The sequence below is a fragment of the Dermochelys coriacea genome, chromosome 15, assembly GCF_009764565.3.
Source record: "Dermochelys coriacea isolate rDerCor1 chromosome 15, rDerCor1.pri.v4, whole genome shotgun sequence".
NCBI classification, from domain to species: Eukaryota; Metazoa; Chordata; order Testudines; family Dermochelyidae; genus Dermochelys; species Dermochelys coriacea.
The window spans coordinates 17,224,219-17,247,251 of NC_050082.1; the positions used below are offsets into that span (position 1 = coordinate 17,224,219).

The window sequence follows — 23,033 nt, forward strand, 5'->3', positions numbered from 1 at the left end:
GGAGAAAGGAATCAAGCGCCAGAACGGACAAGCTGTCCTCTTTAGGAGACACTGTCAGGCTGGCATGTGCAGAAAGCATAGTCCCTCAGTACTGGATCATCACTGAATGCAAACAGATGCATACAGAGTGAGCAGAGACTATGGCAGCAGATGCAGTTTCATGGATGTCTGGCTACCACCAAAACCATGCGAGTTGAGATCTAAATAGCCTTCCTTATGCAAAATGAAAGAGAGAATGAAACTGAAGGAAACTGGCAATTACATAATTTTACTTCTTTTCCAGCCCACTCATCTGTTATTGGGCGGCTCTGAGCTTGCACATGAAAGATACAAGCAGCAAGATGCTTGCATACACAATGACGTTTTCTTTTAATTAGATAAAAATTCCAATGCTAATGCCAGGATGGATTGGACAAGCAGAGCTGGCTTTTTTCAGGGTTCCTGAAACATGTGAACTATCACTACACAATATCTTAAAAATACAGTTTTTCACCATGCCAATAGTGCAACTATTACAAACAAGGTTACTTTCAGCACCCACGGCTGGGGAGGAGTGGGAAGGGGGTTATAAAACCAACAATGGGAGTAATGATATGATGTTTTAAAAATAGCATTTCTTTAACCCAACAAGATGTAGGGACCGTGAGGGTAAGAGGCCTGCCATTTAACATTACTAGTAAATGTACTTTTTCTATCCAAGCTTTCTTGGATTTGTAGCTCACCCTGCTGTTACATTTCAACAGAGCAAAAAGTTAACGCCCATTTCACAGGAGAAAGAGATCCACAAATCTGACTATTTCTTTATGGATAAGCCCTATAGAATGTATTAGTGATGAAACCAATAGGTTTCTTCAGAAACATAGTAAGAGGTCTATAAAAATTAGTCTAAAAACCCTTAAAATTGAATGAAGAATGAGAAACTTTCCACAAACTTTTCAACCGTCCTACAGAATCTCATAGAAGGAATATGATTCTCTAAAAAGCTCTACAGGACAGTTTTTAAAACCCCTATACAAAGCTTATATTCCTATTAACTTCTGTAGGACTTTTCCATAAAGTTCATTAAAATGAATGGAGCTGGAGATAGAGAGTTCAATTCTAAACAGCACAAACACTGGCCAAGTTTAAAAACAGCCATTGTGAAAAACAGGGCAAAAAACAAACCCACAAAAAAATACCAGGTCAAATTCCAGTCTAAGCTATACTGCTATAAATCCAAATAAGGTCAATAGAGTTACTATAGATTTACACTGGAATAACTGAGAACAGATTCTAGCCCACAGTACACAGGAAATGTCCAAGTTCTGAGTGGTAGGGAGGGAAGGGAAGGCCTCATGCTGCAATTCAGCTGAGCAGCTCAGAACAGCATTAAAAGATTCTGCAGGGAACAGTGTCCAGCCCTTGTTAACCTGCAAGGGATGGGGGAGAGAGAGAGAGAGAGTGTGTGTGTGTCTAGGATGACTTAAAGGAGAAATGAAGTGGCAGGAACATTCAAGGCTTTAAGGATGCCCCCTCAATATTGCCTCATTCCCTCAGGAGAGGCCAGGCCAGGCTGCTGCTAGTGATTCAGAGATTTACACTGTTCAAATGAAGCTAATATGAAAATCAATTACCGAAACATACAGCATGTCAACTACAGAACTGTTGTGGAGAATGAACTATTACTGCTTGCCACACAGATTGATCAGGATGGCAAGCATCCTGCTCACCAACCTCATGCCCTGTGCCTTCCCAGATTAGGAGGGGGCCCTCAAGTCTCCAGGGGGAAGGAGCGAAGCAGCAGCTTGCTAATGGTATTCGCTGCTCATGATGAAGACCCTGTTGCTGGAGGTTGGTGACTCACTGGGAATTACAGACCACACCACTGTGTGCACAAGAGAGTAACCAGATCCATTTGCAATTAAAGAACACATGGTGGTCTCACTGATCACTTTCATTGATTGCTCTGAGGGAAAAGCAGGATGACCTCTGGGTCAGTTCCAGCTTCCCCCATGCACCCACCTCTTTACCCTCCTGCTGTCAAATTACTTGCCGATTGTCCTTCTGGCCTCTGCTATGCTAGTGACCTGCATGAAGCACACAGTTACGGTGTCTGCAGGAGTCCCTAATGAGCTATTATACAACTCAGGACAGCTTAATATTGGTCACCTATCAAACTGCTTCTCCCAAATAGAAATATGAAGCATGGGGGTGGAGGGGAACAGAGAAAGGAACATCAGAGAGCTATAAAAAGATCACAAACACATGGTGCAGCACACACAGAGAATGCATAAAAAGAAAAGGAGTACTTGTGGCACCTTAGAGACTAACAACTTTATTTGAGCATAAGCTTTCGTGAGCTACAGCTCACTTCTCCTTTTCTTTTTGCGGATACAGACTAACACAGCTGCTACTCTGAAACCTGAGAGAATGCATAAGCATTGTATCAAGGCAGTAGAGAAGGATGACACTATTTTACTAGGAACAGACCTGAATTGGATCAGGACTTTCCTCAGAAGGCCAAGGGCATTCATACCTGACACACTGGTTCCAGACAGTCTCACACTGATGAGGCACTAGTTAATGGATTTAGACTCAACATTTAGTTTTCTGGTTAACAAAAGCTTTACAAAATTTAATACAAATAGACTGTATTTTCGAAGTTAAAAAAAAGGGGGGGAGATGATTAAAACGGATATTGTGTTTGGGTGGCTGTGCTTGGATTTAAACATTAGCACCCTATTAATAGATCAGAATCAGAATGGGAAATCAACTGGAAACAAACGTGGAAACTGACCTGTTTGTTTTTTCATTGCCCCACCAGAAAGAAATGCAAGAAGTAAACAAACAGAAGAAAGGATGCAAAGCATACCTGATTTAAAAAAAAATCTTTTAACTTCAGTAATCTGTTACTAGTAGCCAGTAGGAATTATTTTTTTTAAATGTATGATTTATAATCTGATGGTCTCTTTAGCTACTTTTACATGAACTTGGAAAGTTTAAATGTGCCTAGTGAATCACTACAGTTTATGCATGAATATGCCAGTTATATTTTCTTTGCTGCTAAAAGTTTTTTTATTTTAAATAAAAACTATAATTAAAGAAAATAAACCATCCTTTTCATAACATTTATATAACCACGACTTTGTTTATTTTATTTTTCTTGGTACGGCCCTGCATTCGGTTAGCTCTCCACAATATTTAACAAAGCTGCATTTAAAATTTAAAATATTTAAGGAAATGAACAAATCCTGTGGAGGAAGGGCAGTCGAGCAAATAGACTTTTACATTACCCTAGGCAATTGTGTGTGCGCGCATGTATGTGTGTGTCTCTCTCTCTCTACTCCAAAAATATATCCATGGCTTGTATGCTTTAAATCAAAAAGCAATTTCAGTCTGTAATACTCAAATAAATAATTAAACACGTTTTATCTCTCACAGTATTGCTTCTATTCATTCCAATCCCACTGACAGGAACACAGCTACAGACCCCCATAACCTTAAAACAACAAAACAACACACATGACACCAACCAGAAGGCCTAGAAATGTTTGTAATTCAACTTTTCACCTCTTGGCTGTAGCCCGACAGGACAAAGGAAGCTTTATCCTGGCAGATTACAGTGGAGGTGGCTGTCTTAACTGACCCGGTGGGGGGGTGGCGGGGGGCTGGAGAGAAATGGTACTAACAGAATCTGCCTATTTGTGTTAGACAACAGTAAATTTGTATCAATATTAAAATAATAAATTGCCCTTCTCCGTAGCCCACTTGCCTGATGACATTTCTGGCTGATGTAAGTCGAGCTTTACTAAGTGAATTGAACAGTGGCAGTTGGAAAATGGTCTCTTCCATGTTATTGTGACATTTTCCTTGGACCCACTATAGAGAGATCACGGTGTAGACAGCTATTAAATAAGCCTTACATGGGCAAGCAACCCCCTCCCCCCCCACACAGCTGCATTATCAGTTATAAAGAGACTGCAGAGCGCCTTCCAGCGCCTGAGCAATGCAAGGATTCCTGCAGAACTCCACTCTTAACGGCTGTTATTCTTACTCTGTTTTCAAAAAATGTGACTAAGTAGCTCTGACCTGTGTCCTTGTCATGGTTACCCAGATGGTTTTTGAAAAACCAAGAGTCCTCCTTCTTTCTGGACCACTATATATGTATTATATATGGATGTATGCATGCACATTCAAGGAAGCCTGATAGCTAATGTATTAATTAATCCAAGGAGTGGTTAGATTGGATTAGAAATTTTAGAGAGAGAAAGAGGCAGGAGGCCTTGGATGGTTCAGGTCCTGGATCCAATTATATTCCAGATCCTGGTATGTGTCCAGTATTGCCACCCAAAGCATTCAAAAATCAAGAGACGGGCTTAAAAATGAGGTTTTCAAACATAATACATTTGAAGTTCTTTTTCACTGCCATCTGGTTTTTGAGTGTTTGGTGGAATGTCACATTATCAAACTTTTCTTTGTAACCAAGCAGGCTAGAAACTTACTATTTAAAAAAATCAAAACAGAGTCTCACGTAATCACAACTCCAGGAGCTGGGGCTTTAAAAACACCAAATAATGTGAGATTTGTGACAAAAGAGTTGAGAATAATGGTGGGGAGTGGCTTTATGAGCAGTCTGGCCATCTAGTGATTATTAAGTGTTATAGTACTAGTAATGCTTCTGTTAAAAGATTTCCCTCCTTGCCAGTGATTAACGTGGCCTCTCATTTGCAGATGTGGCTCTAAATCACCAGCTTTAAATTCAGGCTGCAAACATTATTGGACTAGGTTTAACAGGCATCATAGAAAAAAATGCTGACTCCAGAATTTCATCAAAGCCTGGGTTACAAATTGGGAAATAGGAAGTTGGAGGAATCAGTGGCAAAGCCCTTAGTATCTGTATTCCTGGCTCTTCCACTGAGTTGGTGTATGACCATGAACACATTTACTACACTTCTCTGGGCCTCACTTTACACACACACACACACACACACACACACACACACGATTCTGCTACTTACCTCCCTGAAAAGGGTATTGGGAGACTTGCTTAATGCCTACAGATCACATCAAGATCTTCTGGTGAAAAGCTCTACAGTGTATTATTGCTATTACCTAGTAGCACCTAGAGATGCCAAGTGAGATTGGGACCCCAGTGGAAAAGGCTTTATATAATCACATAATGAGAGACAGTCTCTGTCCCAAAGAATTTAACAGTCTCTGTCCTACTCTGGAGATTTTGTATTTCTAGCTTTTAAAATGATTTAGTGTGACAGTTTAGTGCAGAAGGAAAAAAAAAAGAAGAAAAGAAAAGAAAAGAAAAGAAAAGAAAAGAAAAGAAAAGAAAAGAGAAAAAGGAGAGACAGTCCCCTGAAGGCAACAATATTATGCAGCACTGATCTCAGAGGAACAGGGGTTCTTTTTTATGGTTCAGATGCGCTCATCAGGACTCTGAGTTGTCTTTTAACAAGAAATCTCTTTTGCTGGCCCACGGCACACTTCTGTGGTCAAGAGGACAAAATATTAAAGAAGGAAACTTCAAAGAATTATAAGTTGCATTAATTCATGGGAGTGGGTGGTCATGGTGCATCCCATGGCTAACAATTATGGCCTGCGTGCTGAGCAAGCCTGGCTCCCTCTTGTCAAAGGGTTAAGACACGGACTGTATGCTTTAGAGCTTTGGGGACATGTTCAGTTCACAATGAAAGAGATCACCTCAGAGCTCTATGTCTATATGTTCAATGAAAAGTGACAGAGTCTGGTAAGCATTTTTCTTCCTGGAGAAAAAAAATGGAGAAAAGAAAAAACCAAACCCCAAAACCTATTTTCACTTATTATTACAGTGAGAACAATGCTTTATATTCTATACTCTTCACAAAACCTCTCAACAAAGGATCTCAAAGCACTTTATAAACATTAATTAATTAAGCCTACCAACATGCTGGAGTGGCAAGTATTATCCCTCATTCTGTGGATGGGGAAACTGAGGCACAGAGGTTAGGTGATCACCCAGCAAGTATGTGGCACAGCTGGACAAAGATCTTAGGAACATGGATTCCCAGTCAAGTACTCTATGCGTCAGACAACATTGCCTGCCTAATTCAAAGTTCAGGCCTGATCCCAGCAGATGTTGAGCGCCTACAGCTCATATTATCTTCCTAACCATCCCTGATGGCTGTTCTATGCACTGTGCAAAGTTGTGGTGCTGCGCTCAGTCTGGTTCCTAGTGGATAGGTGGTCATCTTACAAATCCACATCTGGCAATCTTGCTGGAAGCTTTGGAAGAAGTGCCAACGATTCAGTGGACAATGACACTGAATTCCCATTTCGCTTCCATGAGTTATTGCTCCAGGTCAGGACTGAAACACATTGACAGGGATCAGTATGGAGAAGCTTTCAGTGCAGCTTCCCATGCTCTGCTTGCTCTGGGGATAGAGGATTTCACTCTCCAGAAACCTTTCACCAGCATTAAATCCACTAAAGAAACATCTATTTTAAGAAGCCCATTCAGACTGCAGTACTCCCAGCGGCTGAGGAAGGAGCTGGGTTCAAGAGAGAACTCAGATCTCCCCAAATTTTCTCAGCATTAGGATCTCAGTTTCAAGGCTTATTGGCAATAAAAGCTCTCCTTGTTCCTCTGGCACCCTACTGGTTAACTCACTGAAAGAAATGGCACGTGGCTGGCACTGCACAGACTGGCACTACTGGGGATCACCAAGAAGAAAGGCCCTTGGAATAGCTGCATGTACCATAGGGCATAATCATTTTCCTCCAATGAAATGGGAACAAGGGACTTGCCTAAAAGTGAATCAGTAGCTGCAGTGCACCAGTATAGCCTTAAAAAACTCAACACCGCAAATGTCCAAACACCAGCCAGATTGTGGTCACTTTGGGTGTTTAATGGGCAAATGCTCCTCTGGCCTGGTGCAAGCTGACAGACAAATCTGAATTTGTATCAGAAGCTCTTGCTCTTTTTCCTCTTCTCAGTCTCTCCTATCCATCTGGCTAGCATGGAGCTTTGATCTAGCTTGCCTGTGCACTTTATTTTTTCAGGTCCCACAAAGCTCTCCTCTCGCCCTCCCACCATTGACTGGCTGGGAGAACCCTGCATGAAAAGAACAGGGCATCAGAACAAATGGGCCTCTATGCTTTTTTACTTTTCATTACTATTTTCTTGCCTGGGGTGTTTAATCACTCTCTCTCTCTCTCTCTCTCTCTCTCTCTCTCCAGAAAGCTCCACATCCTCTAATTCAGTCTATTTCACAGCTGTGACCACTGAGGTCACTTTGGGTCAAGACACCTCCTCTCCCCTGCATAATGGCAAATGTTCCAGGGAATGCATCCGATGAAGTGAGCTGTAGCTCACGAAAGCTTATGCTCAAATAAATTTGTTAGTCTCTAAGGTGCCACAAGTACTCCTTTTCTTGTTCCAGGGAAGCTGACTGCTACATAATACATCTGTTGTCACACATCAACTTGTGTCAAAAGAGGGCCACAGCAGCAATGGCCTTCTGTTGTAAGGAGGAGAAGACAAATGTAACACAGGGAACATTAAACAAAAGATTCAGCACTTAAGACCTTTTGAGAAGCTGAGCAAGGTGGTAAAAAGTTACATTTTACAATGATTCCAGACATGGAAAAGTAAAAGCTGCCCATCTTAATACTTCACTGCATTGTTAATCTGTTGGTAAACTAGAATGACACTAATATTTACTGCACCAAATGCAACCTTCATGTAATTGTATAGAACTCAGTGGTGTTACACCAAGAATGAATCTGACCTAATGTGTTTAACAACCCCCCCCACAAAAAGTCATGTAAAAAATGCCAACAATGCAAACAACCTAGAACTTGCTAACTAAGAGATTAACCTCTACAGAATTCTAGATGCTCTTCAACAAGAAAAAATGGAATTATAATGTATTAAAATAAAAACCTTATTGAGAATTTACAAGCAGTGAGTGCGTAAAGCGGTCTAAAAAAAGAGGGTGGTCTCCCATAATCTGAGCTGCACAAGCTTTGGTAAAACAATGCTTTAAGTGCACCCCCTCAGTGACCTGGCTTGATTTTTAATTATTGCTTTTTGCTGGTCCTGTAACCCCTTGCAATCCCCCCGCCCGTCTCCCGAAGCACAGATTTTAAAAGAAGGGCACAATGTGAACGCCTGCAAGAGAAGTGTGTACCCGTTGCACCATTTGTGTGTGCAAATCAGGAAACTGTATGTTTAACTAATCCTTTGCCTGCACGATTGCTCGCACTTAGGACTTAAATTAATTTTGGCATCTTATTAATGGAGTTTGAAATGTCAGTCCTTGAAGGTCACCTTCTCTCTCTGCCCATATGGTATCACAAAGGCATCATCATTTAACACTGCCTTTAATTGCATATGAGAAAGATAAAACTCTGATGTAATCACATAGCAGGACTTGTAACATTAACCAGCGTCAGAATTTAATGCCGTTCAAGCTTCTCCATATCTATCTATCAATGCTACTCAACCTGACCTTGCAATACAACTGCTATGCTATGCCATGCCATGCCAATCCTAAGGTAGTCTGCCGACACAGTCTCAACCTTTGGCAAACAGCCTGGTAGACATGTGTCTACACCAAGATCTATGTAGAAGCTAAGGATGAGCCACAAAATTCATACCTGGATTGAAACTTGCCCAAAGCCTGGTAGTATCTGGATCCATGGCAAAATAAATGGGTAATAATTTTCAACTCCAGTGATGGAAACACCAGTGAGTAGATGACTCCAAGCTGTCAAGTTCACTGCCACCAGCACATGATGGACAGCAATCTAAAAACTCATGTTGCTGAGTGGCTCTGAGATATCAAGGGGCAAAAAACCCATCAGACATCAACAACTGAAGGAACCAACAAACTACTGAAACTTGAATGTAATCCTCTAAACTAGATCACTGGGCCACATTTTCACTCAGGCTCCTGGAGTTTTGTTTTTGAGAGCGAGCTGTATGGGATTTGGGCTTACCAAGGTTTGGCACCTAAGCTACACAATAGGGTGGAGAGAGGACAAATGGCGTCCATCCCCCCACAGTACTTTGCTTTTTTTTTTTTTTTTTTTTAAAATGAGACTGCATAATTTTGTGAAAACATCTGTAAATGTACTAATGTCATACACTCATCATCAGTTTTCACATTTACCATTTAAAGTTTGCAAGACTTGGAAAGAAAATTTCTAGCACTTACAGCCTCTAAAAAGTCCAGCCCAATGGTGCCTGGAACCAGCCTGAGACACACACAACAAGTAACAGAGTAGCAGCCATGTTAGACTGTATTCGCAAAAAGAAAAGGAGGACTTGTGGCACCTTAGAGACTAACAAATTTATTTACACAACAAGTAATAACCAAAAAGCCTTTTCTTAGCTAGCTCCTATTCCTATACAGTGGTGAGGGAAACGAGTCCCCTCTTGGTCCTCTTGAAATAACCTTTTCACGCTATGATTTCTTATTAATGAGCCTCATTTCCCCTTCAAGGCATTTGTGTCTTCCTAGTAGTCATCATTGCTCTGAAATGGTTTTTATTCTGTAATTCAATACAAGGAACACTGCAGAACAGCGTTACTTACTGGCAGTGTATACAAAGCCATAATGTCAGCCTTCTTGCACGACAGAGCAGAACCATTCATAGCATAATGCTTTCAATTTTTTTTTCAACTCTTTTCTACAAGGCTGTTCCTTAAATATTTTTTGTCCACAGCATTCAACCAAGAGTGAGATTATCCATAGGAAGCTAAGCAACAAGCCAGAGTAGCCTTATATTACTGACAGACTGAGTCCTAAAGGGAGGGCTTGGTATATTTAAAAATGTATTACTACAATTCCCAAAGGAAATCGGAACAGGCCACGTCTCTTAGCAACACTCGGTGTATATCACAGGTAACTCTCATTAATACTAATGGAAACTACTGGCTAGAATCCTGCAATATACTGAGCACCTTAAACTTCACTTTGGAGGATTGAGCCCTATAGATATAAATGTTCTGCATGCTGGTGTGTGAAAAGATATTTGAATCCTCGAGACAATAATATAGATACACAAATATTCCTTAGTTTTTTTTTTAAAAATGAGGATTTGCTTGTATTATAGCAGAGTGGCAGCTCTGCTATAGTTAAAGTTGATTCCTGCTTCGTCAATAAGCCCTCTCGTTAAGACATTTGCTACAAATCTACCATCTGGTAGGGGAAAAAAAAACCAGCCTCATCCTAATACAAGGTGGCTGGGAAAATTAACATAACCATTGCAAGCCTGTGACAATGTGAGGTTGTTCTTTTTGACAACACTATGTGGCAAGATTGAAGTCACTGGCTTCCAATTAAATTCAATTCCTGTTACACACACAAGATTTTTGGTAGTTTCATACACTGGCGGAGTTGCTTGTTCTTATGGTAAGATAAGAAAAGGAAAGTGTTTCTCCAAAGCACCTACCTTTATTTGCTGCAGGGGAAAACAACTTCTCGGAGCCTAAAGAAGCCTGAAAACAAAACAGAAAAAGGGTTACTGACTCTAAAAGAGAATATAGGAGTCTCTACCAAAAATACATAGTCCTTACAGAATGAATCAATCTTCATAACTGCAGTTACACACTGCACCTGGAGGGTGCAATGTTGTGCCATTTAAGAATAAGCAGGAATCTTGAGCAGAGGAAAGAAAAGCATATAAAAGCACTGTCCTGTTCTCACTCAAGTACATCCTCCCGTCTCTTTTATTCAGGCACCTATGCAACACACAAGCTATTTTATTCATGATTCTTCATATGAAAATACAAATGAATTGGCTATCAAGCTGAAGTAAAACATTTCAAAGTCTCTCCTGTTGAAAATAAACCTCCTCTCTTACTGAATACACAAATCGTAGTTGTGTAGTGACAGTGCAGCTACAGCTATATGCATCTGCACAAACAGAGGTGTTACATATATCATACCAAATGACAGACACAGCTGCTATGCACTGAGCTAGTTATGGGCTGTGTTATACTGTTTCAACTCCATCATACTGTACTTGTGCTCCTTAGAGCTCTGGGAAGTAGTTAAGAAATCCAATTAACCTAAACCTTGTAAACAGCTTCATGATAATCGGGGTCACTGTGTTGCAACGGGGATGATAATGACAGACATTTAAAAAACCCTTCATGGTAAATAAAGCTTTTATTAGTTAATTTGATGACTTTTTTCCAGCTATCAAAGTACATCTACTTCAGCATAAACAAATTTATCGTTTATCACTAGCTGATCCTTTCCTGGTCAATAACAGGTCCATAGAGACTGACAAGCTAATTTTTGGGTAGGTGGGCATTATCAACATGTTACTAATGTCAGAGTGATAATTATCAATATCTTCTCCAAGTTTGCATCAAACTGAATAAAAATGTGAGAGAACAAAACTGGAGAAGCTAGATATAAAAAAAAACAAAAAAACAAAACCCAACTCCAACACTGCTTTAAAAATTAATTAATTCAACTCAGGGCTGAATTAAGTTGCTTTCTTTTTGATTTTACTGATTTTATTCTAAGGTGCCCTGGGAAGTTTGCATGATAAGTGAGCGATGATTTGTATGGCGCTGCTACATATTTTAGACAGTGATTTAGAAAGAGACAGTAAAAATACAGCAAGACCTATAGCAGATATAATAAGAAAGAAGAGTCATCTCTACCAGTATTATTTCTAAGAAGCACAAAGTCACACAACCTGCAGCCATCATACTGAACGCTATACAAAACAGAGAGGGAAGACAACATGAAACAATGCTGAGGCTGAGACATCAACTCACAAAATAAGTAAGGAAATTCTGACTTGAGCCTGCCTCTTCAGTCTTGGTGTGTATGGTCATTGCATATCTTGTATCAAAATGATCCAAGATAATGGTCCAAATTCTGCCTTGAATTACACTTGTATCACCTTTGCTGCATGGGTGAAGCGGAGGGCAGAATTTACTTCTTGACTTTGGCTAGTTATTTACTGCAACACAGTAATGTTGCAATGGCAGCAGTGTATAAAATAGTTTAGAGCCAGCTCTGAATTTATTATCCATGAGTAAGACCTTCTTCCAGATATTGTCAAACAACGTCCAGCAACATCTGACAGAAAACAGGAATGCATCTGAATCAAAACCCTGGGTCTACACACTAGGATGTTTGAAATTTGGGCTGAATATTGCAGCTTGGACATGGCTCCTAAAACCAACAACTTACATACATACAAGATTTGGCCTAAAAGCGCTTCATAAACTTTAGGCAACATAATGCTCGTTGGAGGTGGGTAAATAATATTACCCCACTTTACAGATAGGGAAACTGGCAAAAAGAAGCCACTGACTTGCACAAAGTCACACACAGCAAGTCAGCTCCAGAGCCAGGAATCTTGAAGCTCAAGTCCCTGCTCCAACCATAAGGATGGCACCTTTCCACATAATTCAGCAAAGAGGGATGACACAAACTCACAATGTCGCCATAAAATATCAAATCATCAGCTAAAGAACTCATCAATATGGTTTAAAATGACATCAAAAGTTAAGACAAACAAGCAAGAAATTTCAGGGTTAAAGAGCAAATAAAAGATCTGGGATTAAGACAGAGAGAATGACACAGAAAAACAAGTTTCAACATTCAAGAGTCAGCATTTACAGAACAGGGTTTTCAGCACCACAGCTACAGTTTATAGACATAAACCTTCATATCTAGTGTTTACATTAAGTTTTGCATACATTTATAGAGATCTTTGCCTCCGGATCAGTACTGTTTTTGCCTTAAGGGCCATTTCTGAAACAGAAAATGCCTGCACTAGTTTATTCACAGAATTACTCTAAAGTCAGTGAGAAAGTTGGGGAAGGTAGAAATGAGACAGAATCCAAATACATCATTCAATTCCATTACTCTCCCTTTAAAGAAAACGGACACAAAAACCTATGGATCTGAGCAAGCCCACTAATGAGTGCAAAAATCTAGCAAACCAAAGCATATGCTAAAGCAATTGCCCTCCCACAATTTCTGCTGTTTCAAGCAATTCATTTGCATATGTTTCAGAAGGGATTTTTTTAAAAAAAGTGGAATTCCTCCCCTGAGAGCAATTCAGCCAGTTAAGAGCCCTTCACATGGATGGCTCAAGCCATTCAGGAATTCATGTGTGCGTGTGTTTGGTTTAGGAGCATGAAGCTAAGGGATTTCCTTTCCTCCTCTCCCTGCCCACCTGAAGCAAAGTTTCAGGAATGGGGGAGGACAGTCGCAGGGTTACAGAGCAGAATGATTTGTGTACTCCTGGAATCTTTTGCTGCTTACCAGATTTTATTTTCATCACTGGATGATGCAGGCAGACATTCGCAGCCTGAAGCCTACAGACTGAAGACACTTCTAGTCTTTCTTGTGCATTTGGGGCCTGTCCTTCTCTTAACTACTCTTCTCTTTCATTTTCACAGCGCAGCCAGAGGAAGATATGTTTTATTAAAGCTGTCGCTTTGGTAAGACCTCTTTCTCTATGAGACAGAGCGCTCTACATTTTTCATGTGTTGCAGACTTCTTCCCTGATTCTCTTACCCCCAAATGAGCGTGCGTGTGCGCAAACACACAATTTCACAGGATAGTAAAGAGTCTTCAAGGTGGTTCACATAGCTGAATCACACAAAACCTTTTAAGATCCTTCCAGCCTCCATTTAAGGGAGCTTGCAGATTTGTACCATGACTTTTTTTTTTGGGGGGGGGGGGGGTCTTATTCATCAGGGTTGCTGACAACTGCTAATTCACTGCTGCTGTTTTGATCTTATTTCCTTCTTCCCCTCCAATGTCCTACCTTCCCCAGTTCTAAAGAGGAAAAGTATCCACCCAGCTCTGTGGCTTAACTTTAAATGGTGTTGAAACTACACATATAACTACTCTTTCCCCCCTCCCGTCCCAGCTTGGAAATAAAAAAAAGATAACCCATGCTGTTTCCTCATTGTCTTGCTCCTTCTGCACACAAACTAATAACAAACAGAACACACTGGAGCTCACATTTTCAGCTCCTGCTAACAGTAGCCCCAGCAAGGGCAGTTTTTGCTTTAATAATGGAAGGTGAAAACCACAAATGATGCAGCACACCCTTTCTCCCTGAAGACAAATACTGAGGTATAATAAAATCCGTGCCTCATTTGTCTTGATTCCTGCTAACACAGGACATCTGAAAGGTGTAGCCCTTTTACAGATTAGTAATTTAAGGATTATATATAACAAAGAACAATGGCATCCCACAAAAGATAGCACAATAAAACTATGTCAGGCCTCCCAGTAGTTACTGATTTTTTTCTCCCCAGCCTAAAAAATTGTTAACAGGGAAACAATGCTTGCTTGGCATTGAAAAAAAAGGCGATATAGATATTCCTGGAGCAGAAAACACCAGTTTCCCAATCCAGAATTGATTCATCAGACAACATATCTCTGCTGTACGCAGGCCCCAGTCCTGGTGCTTCAAGCATCCAACCACAAGACACTTTTCTGCTAGCTAGCTCCAAATTTTGGATTCACAAAGAGCAAAACTGTATGGTGACAAGGGTCAGGTGGACTGGTTCTGTATATGTAAAAACCAAACCTTTGCCCCACACTCAGATCCTTTGGGAAATAGAAGAAAGGAGGTTGTAAAATGTAGCTTAATTTTCATTTTTGGAAAGGCTGCACACCTTCTTTCAGAGTAGCAGCCGTGTTAGTCTGTATTCGCAAAAAGAAAAGGAGTACTTGTGGAACCGTAGAGACTAACAAATTTATTTGAGCATAAGCTTTCGTGAGTTACAGCTCACTTCATCGGATCATCAGATGCATTCAGTGGAAAAATACAGTGGGGAGATTTATATACACAGAGAACATGAAACAATGGGTGTTACCATACACACTGTAAGGAGAGAGATCACTTAAGGTGAGCTATTACCATCAGGAGGGGGGGGGGTGAGGGGGGAAACCTTTTGTAGTGATAATCAAGATGGGCCATTTCCAGCAGTTGACAAGAACGTCTGAGGAACAGTGGGGGGAGGAAATAAACAAGGGGAAATAGTTTTACTTTGTGTAATGACAGGTCCTCCTTTTCTTTTTACTTTGTGTAATGACCCATCCATTCCCAGTCTCTATTCAAGCCTAAGTTATTCGTATCCAGTTTGCAAATTAATTCCAATTCAGCAGTCTCTCCTTGGAGTCTGTTTTTGAAGTTTTTATGTTGAAGAATTGCAACTTTTAGGTCTGTAATCGAGTGACCAAAGAGATTGAAGTGTTCTCCAGCTGGTTTTTGAATAATTCTTGACTTCTGATTTGTGTCCATTTAGTCTTTTACGTAGAGACTGTCCAGTTTGACCAATGTACATGGCAGAGGGGCATTGCTGACATATATCACATTGGTAGATGTGTAGGTGAACGAGCCTCTGATAGTGTGGCTGATGTGATTAGGCCCTATGATGGTGTCCCCTGAATAGATATGTGGGCACAGTTGGCAACGGGCTTTGTTGCAAGGATAGGTTCCTGGGTTAGTGGTTCTGTTGTGTGGTTTGTGGTTGCTGGTGAGTATTTGCTTAAAGTTGGGCGGCTGTCTGTAAGCAAGGACTGGCCTGTCTCCCAAGATCTGTCAGTGATGGGTTGTCCTTCAGGATAGGTTGTAGATCCTTGATGATGCGTTGGAGAGGTTTTAATTGGGGGCTGAAGGTGATGGCTAGTGGCGTTCTGTTATTTTCTTTGTTGGGCCTGTCCTGTAGTAGGTGACTTCTGGGTACTCTTCTGGCTCTGTCAATCTATTTCTTCACTTCAGCAGGTCGGTATTGTAGTTGTAAGAATGCTTGATAGAGATCTTGTAGGTGTTTGTTTCAGTCTGAGGGGTTGGAGCAAAGGCAGTTGTATCGTAGAGCTTGGCTGTAGACAATGGATCGTGTGGTGAGGTCTGGATGAAAGCTGGAGGCATGTAGGAATAGCGGTCAGTAGGTTTCCGATACAGGGTGGTGTTTATGTGACTATCACTTATTAGCACCATAGTGTCCAGGAAGTGGATCTCTTTTGTGGACACCTTCAGTTGCAGCTAGGGTCGAATCTCAAGAAAGGCTCTTCTCACAACAAAACTCACCCAGCTGAAACTAACCAGTGCTGGAAATCTCACCCAAAAAGCCTCTTCTTGGGAAGCTTCCAAACCAAAAGGGATGGATCTGTTCCGAGAAGCCTCCAGGGCAGACCTGCAAGACTTGGGAGGTTCACCAATTACTAGGATGTCTCCTGCTAACTCCTCTTTCCTCCCTGCCCCCTTCTGTCATCTCCCCCACAAACCCACCCCCTAGAGAACATCTACAGCCCACTGTTTCCCTTTCCTATACCCTCTATTAGCTATGCTTCGTGATTCAGCTTCCTCTCGGCAATTGCTGCCTCTCAGAGGAAAAGGCCAAACTCCTCCTCCTCCCCACCCTCACTCCACAGCACTAGCTTTGTCTCTGGACAATATAAGTAAATAAATAAATGCATTTTTTTTAAAAGGTCAGAAAGTTCATGGGGCCTCGACAAGACTGGTCCTACAGCTGTGGAAGGCCCCCTAAGCTGTTCTCAGAGACACTGAGCAGAGAGAAGCATTTCCAGCTGTCCTTGTTAAACACAGCCAAGAAGCTTCACTTTACATTTTAGCCTGCGTGTCCTTAGTTACTTTAAATGAAATTGCACTATGGGGTAATATTCTCTCTCATCTCAGTGCCCTTCTCGCCAAGACTACCTCTAAAAGTGCTGCTGGGGCTCATCACAGTTTTATGCTCCTCTTTTCCTTTCCTAATTGGCACTGGTATTTTCTTTATCAAGTGCCCATCCACTGTGTCTTTCAGATCTTCCACACCAAAGACATGCCAGATAATCAGCGGAAAAGCCAGAAGTTCTGGAGGTGAAACAGAAACTGCTTTCTTTTCTCTTCCAACTCTTTCTAGTAGGAAATTATTTTAAATTGTGATAAATGGCAAGATTACACTCAACTCTTCCTTAGGCTCTCTTCTTAATTCCCTCCAGTGGCTAAGAGCACCAGCTTTGTCTCTGAATTATAAAGAGGGGAGAGTCTTCTGGACATCTCATTTGACCAGGTTGTGTCCTCTCCCTGTAGCTTAGCGATGGGAAAGATTCACTATCTTAAGGTCAGCTAATCCGCCCCACAGCCAGTGCAGAACTATTCCTTATGGTGCAGCGTTCCAGTGTTTTGCCCAACCTACTTTGAAACATCTCAAATTATGGAGCTTTCACACCTTCTCCTGAAAGGCTACTATACTCCATGACAAAAGCTCACTGTCAGGAACGTTTTTTCGATATTCAGCCTGTATTTGCAGTCTAAATTTTATTGCATGAGCCCCACGATGCTGATACATAGCCATAGAGTTGGCTACTGTTTCAGCTTTCATTACAAAATGTAGGAGGAAACTTGTCTATGACTAGGAAAGGTTGGGAACACTGTAATAACACACTACTACACTAGTCTGTATTATTGTCATTACAGCTTGCAACTATCCAGCCAAGCTACCATTTGGCCGGGACAAAGATTTTATTTGTGTTAAATCAAAGGAATGAAAAGTGCTCTCTGTAGAATTACCTAAAGCTTCTTATGATTCAAAGGCTGCATCACAAAGAAGAGCGATGTGGGGAGGGCTGGGAATGTCTTGCAAATGACAGGTGGCAGACAGTTGTTAGGTACCCACCAAATTACTCTGCCGCTCCCAGGGCTGAATTGGCATTTCATATCCCAGCTCTTCTGGACGGATGCAGACATAAATTCACACCTCATGTCCTGGTTTCCATCAAACTGAGTAAGAATGCAAATGCTGGCACCGATGGGGAATGCCAAGCAAGGCTTGGCTCACTAGAATAAACTCCTAACTGTCGTCCTTGCCAGCTACCTGCATTTATCATTGTAATGGCCTGCCAGTCAGGACTTGGCAACCCTGGGAAAAATGGGTGGGAGGAGGAGGGAGAGGAAGAGCCAAGTCTACACTGCCAAGCAATTCGTTTCTGTACCACCTGCCATCATTGTAAGGGCAACCTTAATTTTATTTTCTCTTTTAACCAATTACAGGTCACCCAAATCCCGCCTGGAACCTTCAGCAACACAAACTGCTGCAAATCACATTCCAGAGGCCAAGAGGATTTTGCAAGACATCTGATTTCATATAAAGGTTACGGTCTGAGAACGGCTGCAATACAAAAAGGCTCCAAGTAACAATCTGCACTGGCTGGCAAGGATGGAACAGCTTCTGTGATCTGTCACATGTTGTCATCTGTCCTCAGATAACAGGAGTATTATCAATGAGGTCAACAATGGAAGAGTTATTGGGATTCAGCTGAACTAAGGAGCTGATACAAATTCAATAAAATATTCCTCCCCTCAGTTTTTAAGGATATATCCTTGATTAAATAAAAAATAAATTTAATGTATGTTAAATCAATGGGAATGTTTGACTGTAATCACCCTTGCCACATAAGCAAAGTAAATGCTTCTCATTTTGTCCCTGACTCACTTCAACTTGCCTAGTAATCCTACATGGAATGGAAGATCATGCCTAGCTCCTTCAGAGTTCACTGCAATACCTCATGATTCTGAATTTTCTGGCTTTTGAAGTTAGAGGAAAAGTTATCTTTACATGGTTTGTGTGGAGGCTGGACTCATATATAGTCTGGCATTTTATATATGTGCACTCACGCATACATAATCTATATTTTAGGAACACACACATTTACTCATTGGGGGCCCCTCAGATATTTTGCATTCCCTTTGCATCCAGCCATTTTGTGCAAATTACATTCCCTGCTAAACAGTCTCATACTGAGTTCGTGTCAAATCCACATTTAAAGAATCAGGCTAACTGCAGTAAAAATTGGTTGAATGGAATTTGTGCGATGCATGGAAGGGTTTGTGTAGTTCTACTAGCCAGTATCATGGTGTATGACATGTTCATACATTAGACACAAACACTTCTGACAAAAGCTCCATTGTCTTTTACATTTGTGAAATCTGATTGTTATCTGGCTTATTCTGGGTTAGGAGGTCATGGAATTTATAAGGGGAAAGGCTCTTGTCCACTACTATTGAAATCTGCTATATTATCTGCACCATCCCAAAAGGAGCTTCTTTGCAGAAGGCTCTTTTCATTGTTTCTAATTCATTGCTCCAAAATATTTCTTGGCTGTATCCCAGGGCTGTAGCCTTATCTGCCCATCCCCCATGGCAGACGTACAGCAGCTGTTGAGGCTTATCACGGCTGCCTGTCCACTGAGTTTACAAATTAACACCCTATCGAGGCTGCACAAGGGCTGATTAATCAGAGAGAGGCAGTCTGAGGCCTTTATCACCTTAAGCGGCTGCTGGGAGAGAAGTCACAAATCTCTCTGGAGGCCAGAGATGCCTTACAAATGAAAGAGCAGGAGGAGGAAAAGAAGGAAGATGCAATAGTAAGGGAAGCAGATATTTAGAGATAGTGATGATGGAGGCAATGGATTAGGGGGAGGGGGTGGGCTAGAGGGGAACACCAGTACATTATGACAGCTAAAAAAAGATAATTAACAGCCTCTACCTCATGATTCTAGCTTTCTCTCCCCAGGCTATAATTTAGCCTATTGCTCCTTTGCTCCAGAGGACAATAAACATTTATTATGTTAAACACATAACTGTGCTGCACAAAAGCACCGTTCTTTCTGGGGTCCACTCCTTTCACAGCTGTTCAAACCAAAGGAAGGAAGGGGCATTTAAAGGTGGGTGGGGGAGAGAGGCTCTACTTGCGTATAGAAAATAATTCAGTTTGGTCACAAAGAGTTCACCCGATGTTGAGGCAGGCTGGGTGGGTTTCTAGACAACTGTGAGCAATCCTTCAGGGCTGAAGAACACTAACCCTTAATTTAGCCGTATAGAGTGGAAATCTGTCAACTTCATGAAAAAACTCGCACAGATACAGACAGACATCATCTTCCTCTCCAAATGCAAACAGGCATCCGATGAAGTGAGCTGTAGCTCACGAAAGCTTATGCTCTAATAAATTTGTTAGTCTCTAAGGTGCCACAAGTACTGCTTTTCTTTTTACTAACCCTTAAGAGGGTGATCTGACATTGCATTTTCCCTTTGATACACAAGGTTTTTCATCACTGAGCAGAGATCCTGAGTTGCCAAGCTCAGGCCTATAGCTGAACTTTCCCTCAAATGTGTGGTGTTCAGATTCAGTTTTTGGTTTTGCCCACTCTAGAGATAAAAGACCAGTGACAATATTCAGACCCATCCCTATAATTAAAATCCAGTGGCCCACTTTTCAAACATGGATGACTCAACAGAATGCTGAAATCCCACATTGCAAGATTCGAGGCCAACGAGATAAAACTCCTTTCCCCTTGGAGTTTGCCCATTTCCATACCTGCACATTTTATTCAGGGCAAAGAGAATACAGCACTTCATCAGTACTTAACATATATGCAATACATTCTTGGAACCATGCTGGAAGCTATGTTCCGGGCATACGCTAAGCCCCCTTGCCAAGCACAAAGGGTACATCTTTATAAAGGGCTGACAGGAGGGCTGGGATGAATGCCCGCCATGTTCCTTTCTCACTCTTGGAATTGCTGACAGCAGCTGCAACCAGGACCTGCAGTGAGAGAGTCACTGAGGTTGCTTTCGCTGCACATGTAATTTTTCCTTTTTTTCATTTCAGCAACTTCTAAACATTCCTAGTTAAGAGGTTTATTGGGAAGTTCCCTATCCCGCCAACAGAGTGTGTAGGAGAGGTTCTTATTACAATGGGCATACTATGACACCATAAATCATACTAGAGTAGTGCCGGCCCTACCCATTCTGAGCATTTCATCTATTGATCCTGGCAGAGGGCTGGGAGCAGTGGCAGATCTGATTATTCTAAGTGGCCAGTGGTTACATGTATTTTCTTTCTTTACATCAAAGTTACTGGTAGAGCCTTCAGTAGCTCCCATCTCCATGCCTGTCCGAGAACAATGCCAACACTCTAAAATCACCAATTAGGCTCCCACAAATCATGAGATTGGTTTAAAAACCATGAGATTTTAAAAATAATATGTTGCACTCAATTTCCCTTTATTTTCCTCAGAGTTTTGAGCCTTTAGGGAATACATTTTCAAGGTTTTTTCCATAACCATGAGGGCTAGGAACTTGCATTTAAAAAAAAAAAAGTGAGTTGAGATTCTCATGCAATAACATGACTCCAGAAGTTGTAACTTTAAGAAAAACAAAAAACAATACCATGATAAAATCGTGAGAAGTGGAAACGCTGATTTTCCTGGATCCTTTTTATTAAACAAACCAACCAACAAAAACCAAAACCCAAATAATTTCTGGATGAGAAATGGCTTTCAGCACAGCAGACTCCTGCAGATTTAACACCAATAGGATAATTTTGATGAGCAACCCCCTTCTTCTTGTTCTGAGAATGTGTAAGGTCAGGATGCATTAAGTCCCACAGCCATTTTGAACTTCAAAGCTAGTTATTTCCAAACAATACAGGATGAAGCAAAACAAAAAGGAATCAAGGACTGTATATTGCAGTGAAATATATATAACAAAATAAAGAGCATGAGCAGCTATCTTCTCATCCTCTTGTACCCATACACAGACCATTTGCTGAACCAGCCTTGCTACTGATTACTGTAGGAATCAAGGCTTATATGTAATGCACTAAGGTAATTGGGAGTGGGAAGAGGAGAGCGGGTTGTGATTAGCAGCACAAGAAAAAAAGCCAGCTTCTCTGCTCTAGAGCTCTCTCTGCCGTAAGAAGCCAGGTGTGTAAGGATCTCTGATAGTTCTGCTCCACAAGCTGAAAAGAAAATGGATTTCAGCGATGCTGGACCACCGTGCTTGGTATTCAACAGACCCTTGGGTAATTAAACTAACATGTCACACAACAACTGCTACCTCCAGTCACACCAATCAGATAACATTGGCTCTACACGTGAATACAGCAGAAACTATTCAATATGTAAACAATACATATGTTTTAATCTTGAAACATGGTGAAATAGCAGAACCAGTCTCTCTCTCAGGTATTTATATGATACCTATATAATCTTATTATCTACCATGCAGGTCAATAAGCAACAGACATTTCACTTGCTTGTATGTTACTCGGTCTCTACCCTTTAAAAAGCTTTTGTTCTAAATGCTGCAGTCTCTTTCACCAACAGAAGTCGGTCCAATAAAAGATATTACCTTACTCATCTTGTCTCGCGAATATCCTGGGACCAACATGGCTACAACACTGCAGTTCAAACACACAAATATCCTGGCCACTAGAGGCACTTGGATATAACAGGGACAGGACTGGGATTAAAAACCTACTAGAAAAGACCAGAAACTCCTGAAAAAGAGAAAAGGTGAGAGTACAGTACCTCCCTACATATCAAAACTGTGTAGGGAAATGGGAAGGTGAACAGATTATGTGCCTGAATTAGAGAAATCACCCTCCTCAAGAAGGTCAGGACAGAGACATGATACAGTGATCTGAATAGACAGGGAGTCTGGAACTCCTGAGTTCTAGTTCAGGATTTGACTTTGACTATTCCATGTCCTTGAGCAAATCATGTACGATCTCTGCCACAGTCTTTCTATCTGCAATTTGAATTAAATATTTAGCTACTTCTCTGGAACATCAGGAGGATTCATTAATGTTTGTGAGCCTTTCTGGAGACAAAAAGCGCTGCATCAGTGTTAAACATTTTTATAATTGGAAGTGTGTTACCAGTGTCATACTGGGATTCATAGTGTAGCAGCTTGGAAGGCTACCTCTTTGGAGTTACAGTCACAATGCAAAACTGAGTGAGGTACAATGTGTGTAGGGGTGCAAGGAAGGAGGACACAGGCACCGTGCACTTCTCAATGTGCTAAATAACAGGAACTGGGAAGATACTGCCCATGACAATTTGATTAAATGTGGAATTTCCTGACTTCATCTTTTGGGTAGGATGGAGGATGGTGGGGGGGTGGATGACTTTTTCTCCTCTTTAAAGCAGACATATATAATCTGTCTTCTCCAATTAGGCATGCTTTGCAACAAGTTTGGTGGATCCATTTATTTT

At 41.2% G+C, this 23,033-nt stretch overlaps 1 protein-coding gene across 30 annotated transcripts in view; it reads right to left on the reverse strand.

Moving 5' to 3' along the window:
- FBRSL1 (fibrosin like 1) overlaps positions 1-23,033 on the reverse strand; it is a 770,646-nt gene that overhangs the window by 68,664 nt on the left and 678,949 nt on the right. For all 30 annotated transcript variants that reach the window (XM_043497666.1, XM_043497654.1, XM_043497665.1 and 27 more), the window contains one exon: positions 10,429-10,474. In XM_043497666.1, coding sequence (XP_043353601.1) covers positions 10,429-10,474 — 46 coding nt within the window. The remainder of the gene's footprint in view (positions 1-10,428; positions 10,475-23,033) is intronic.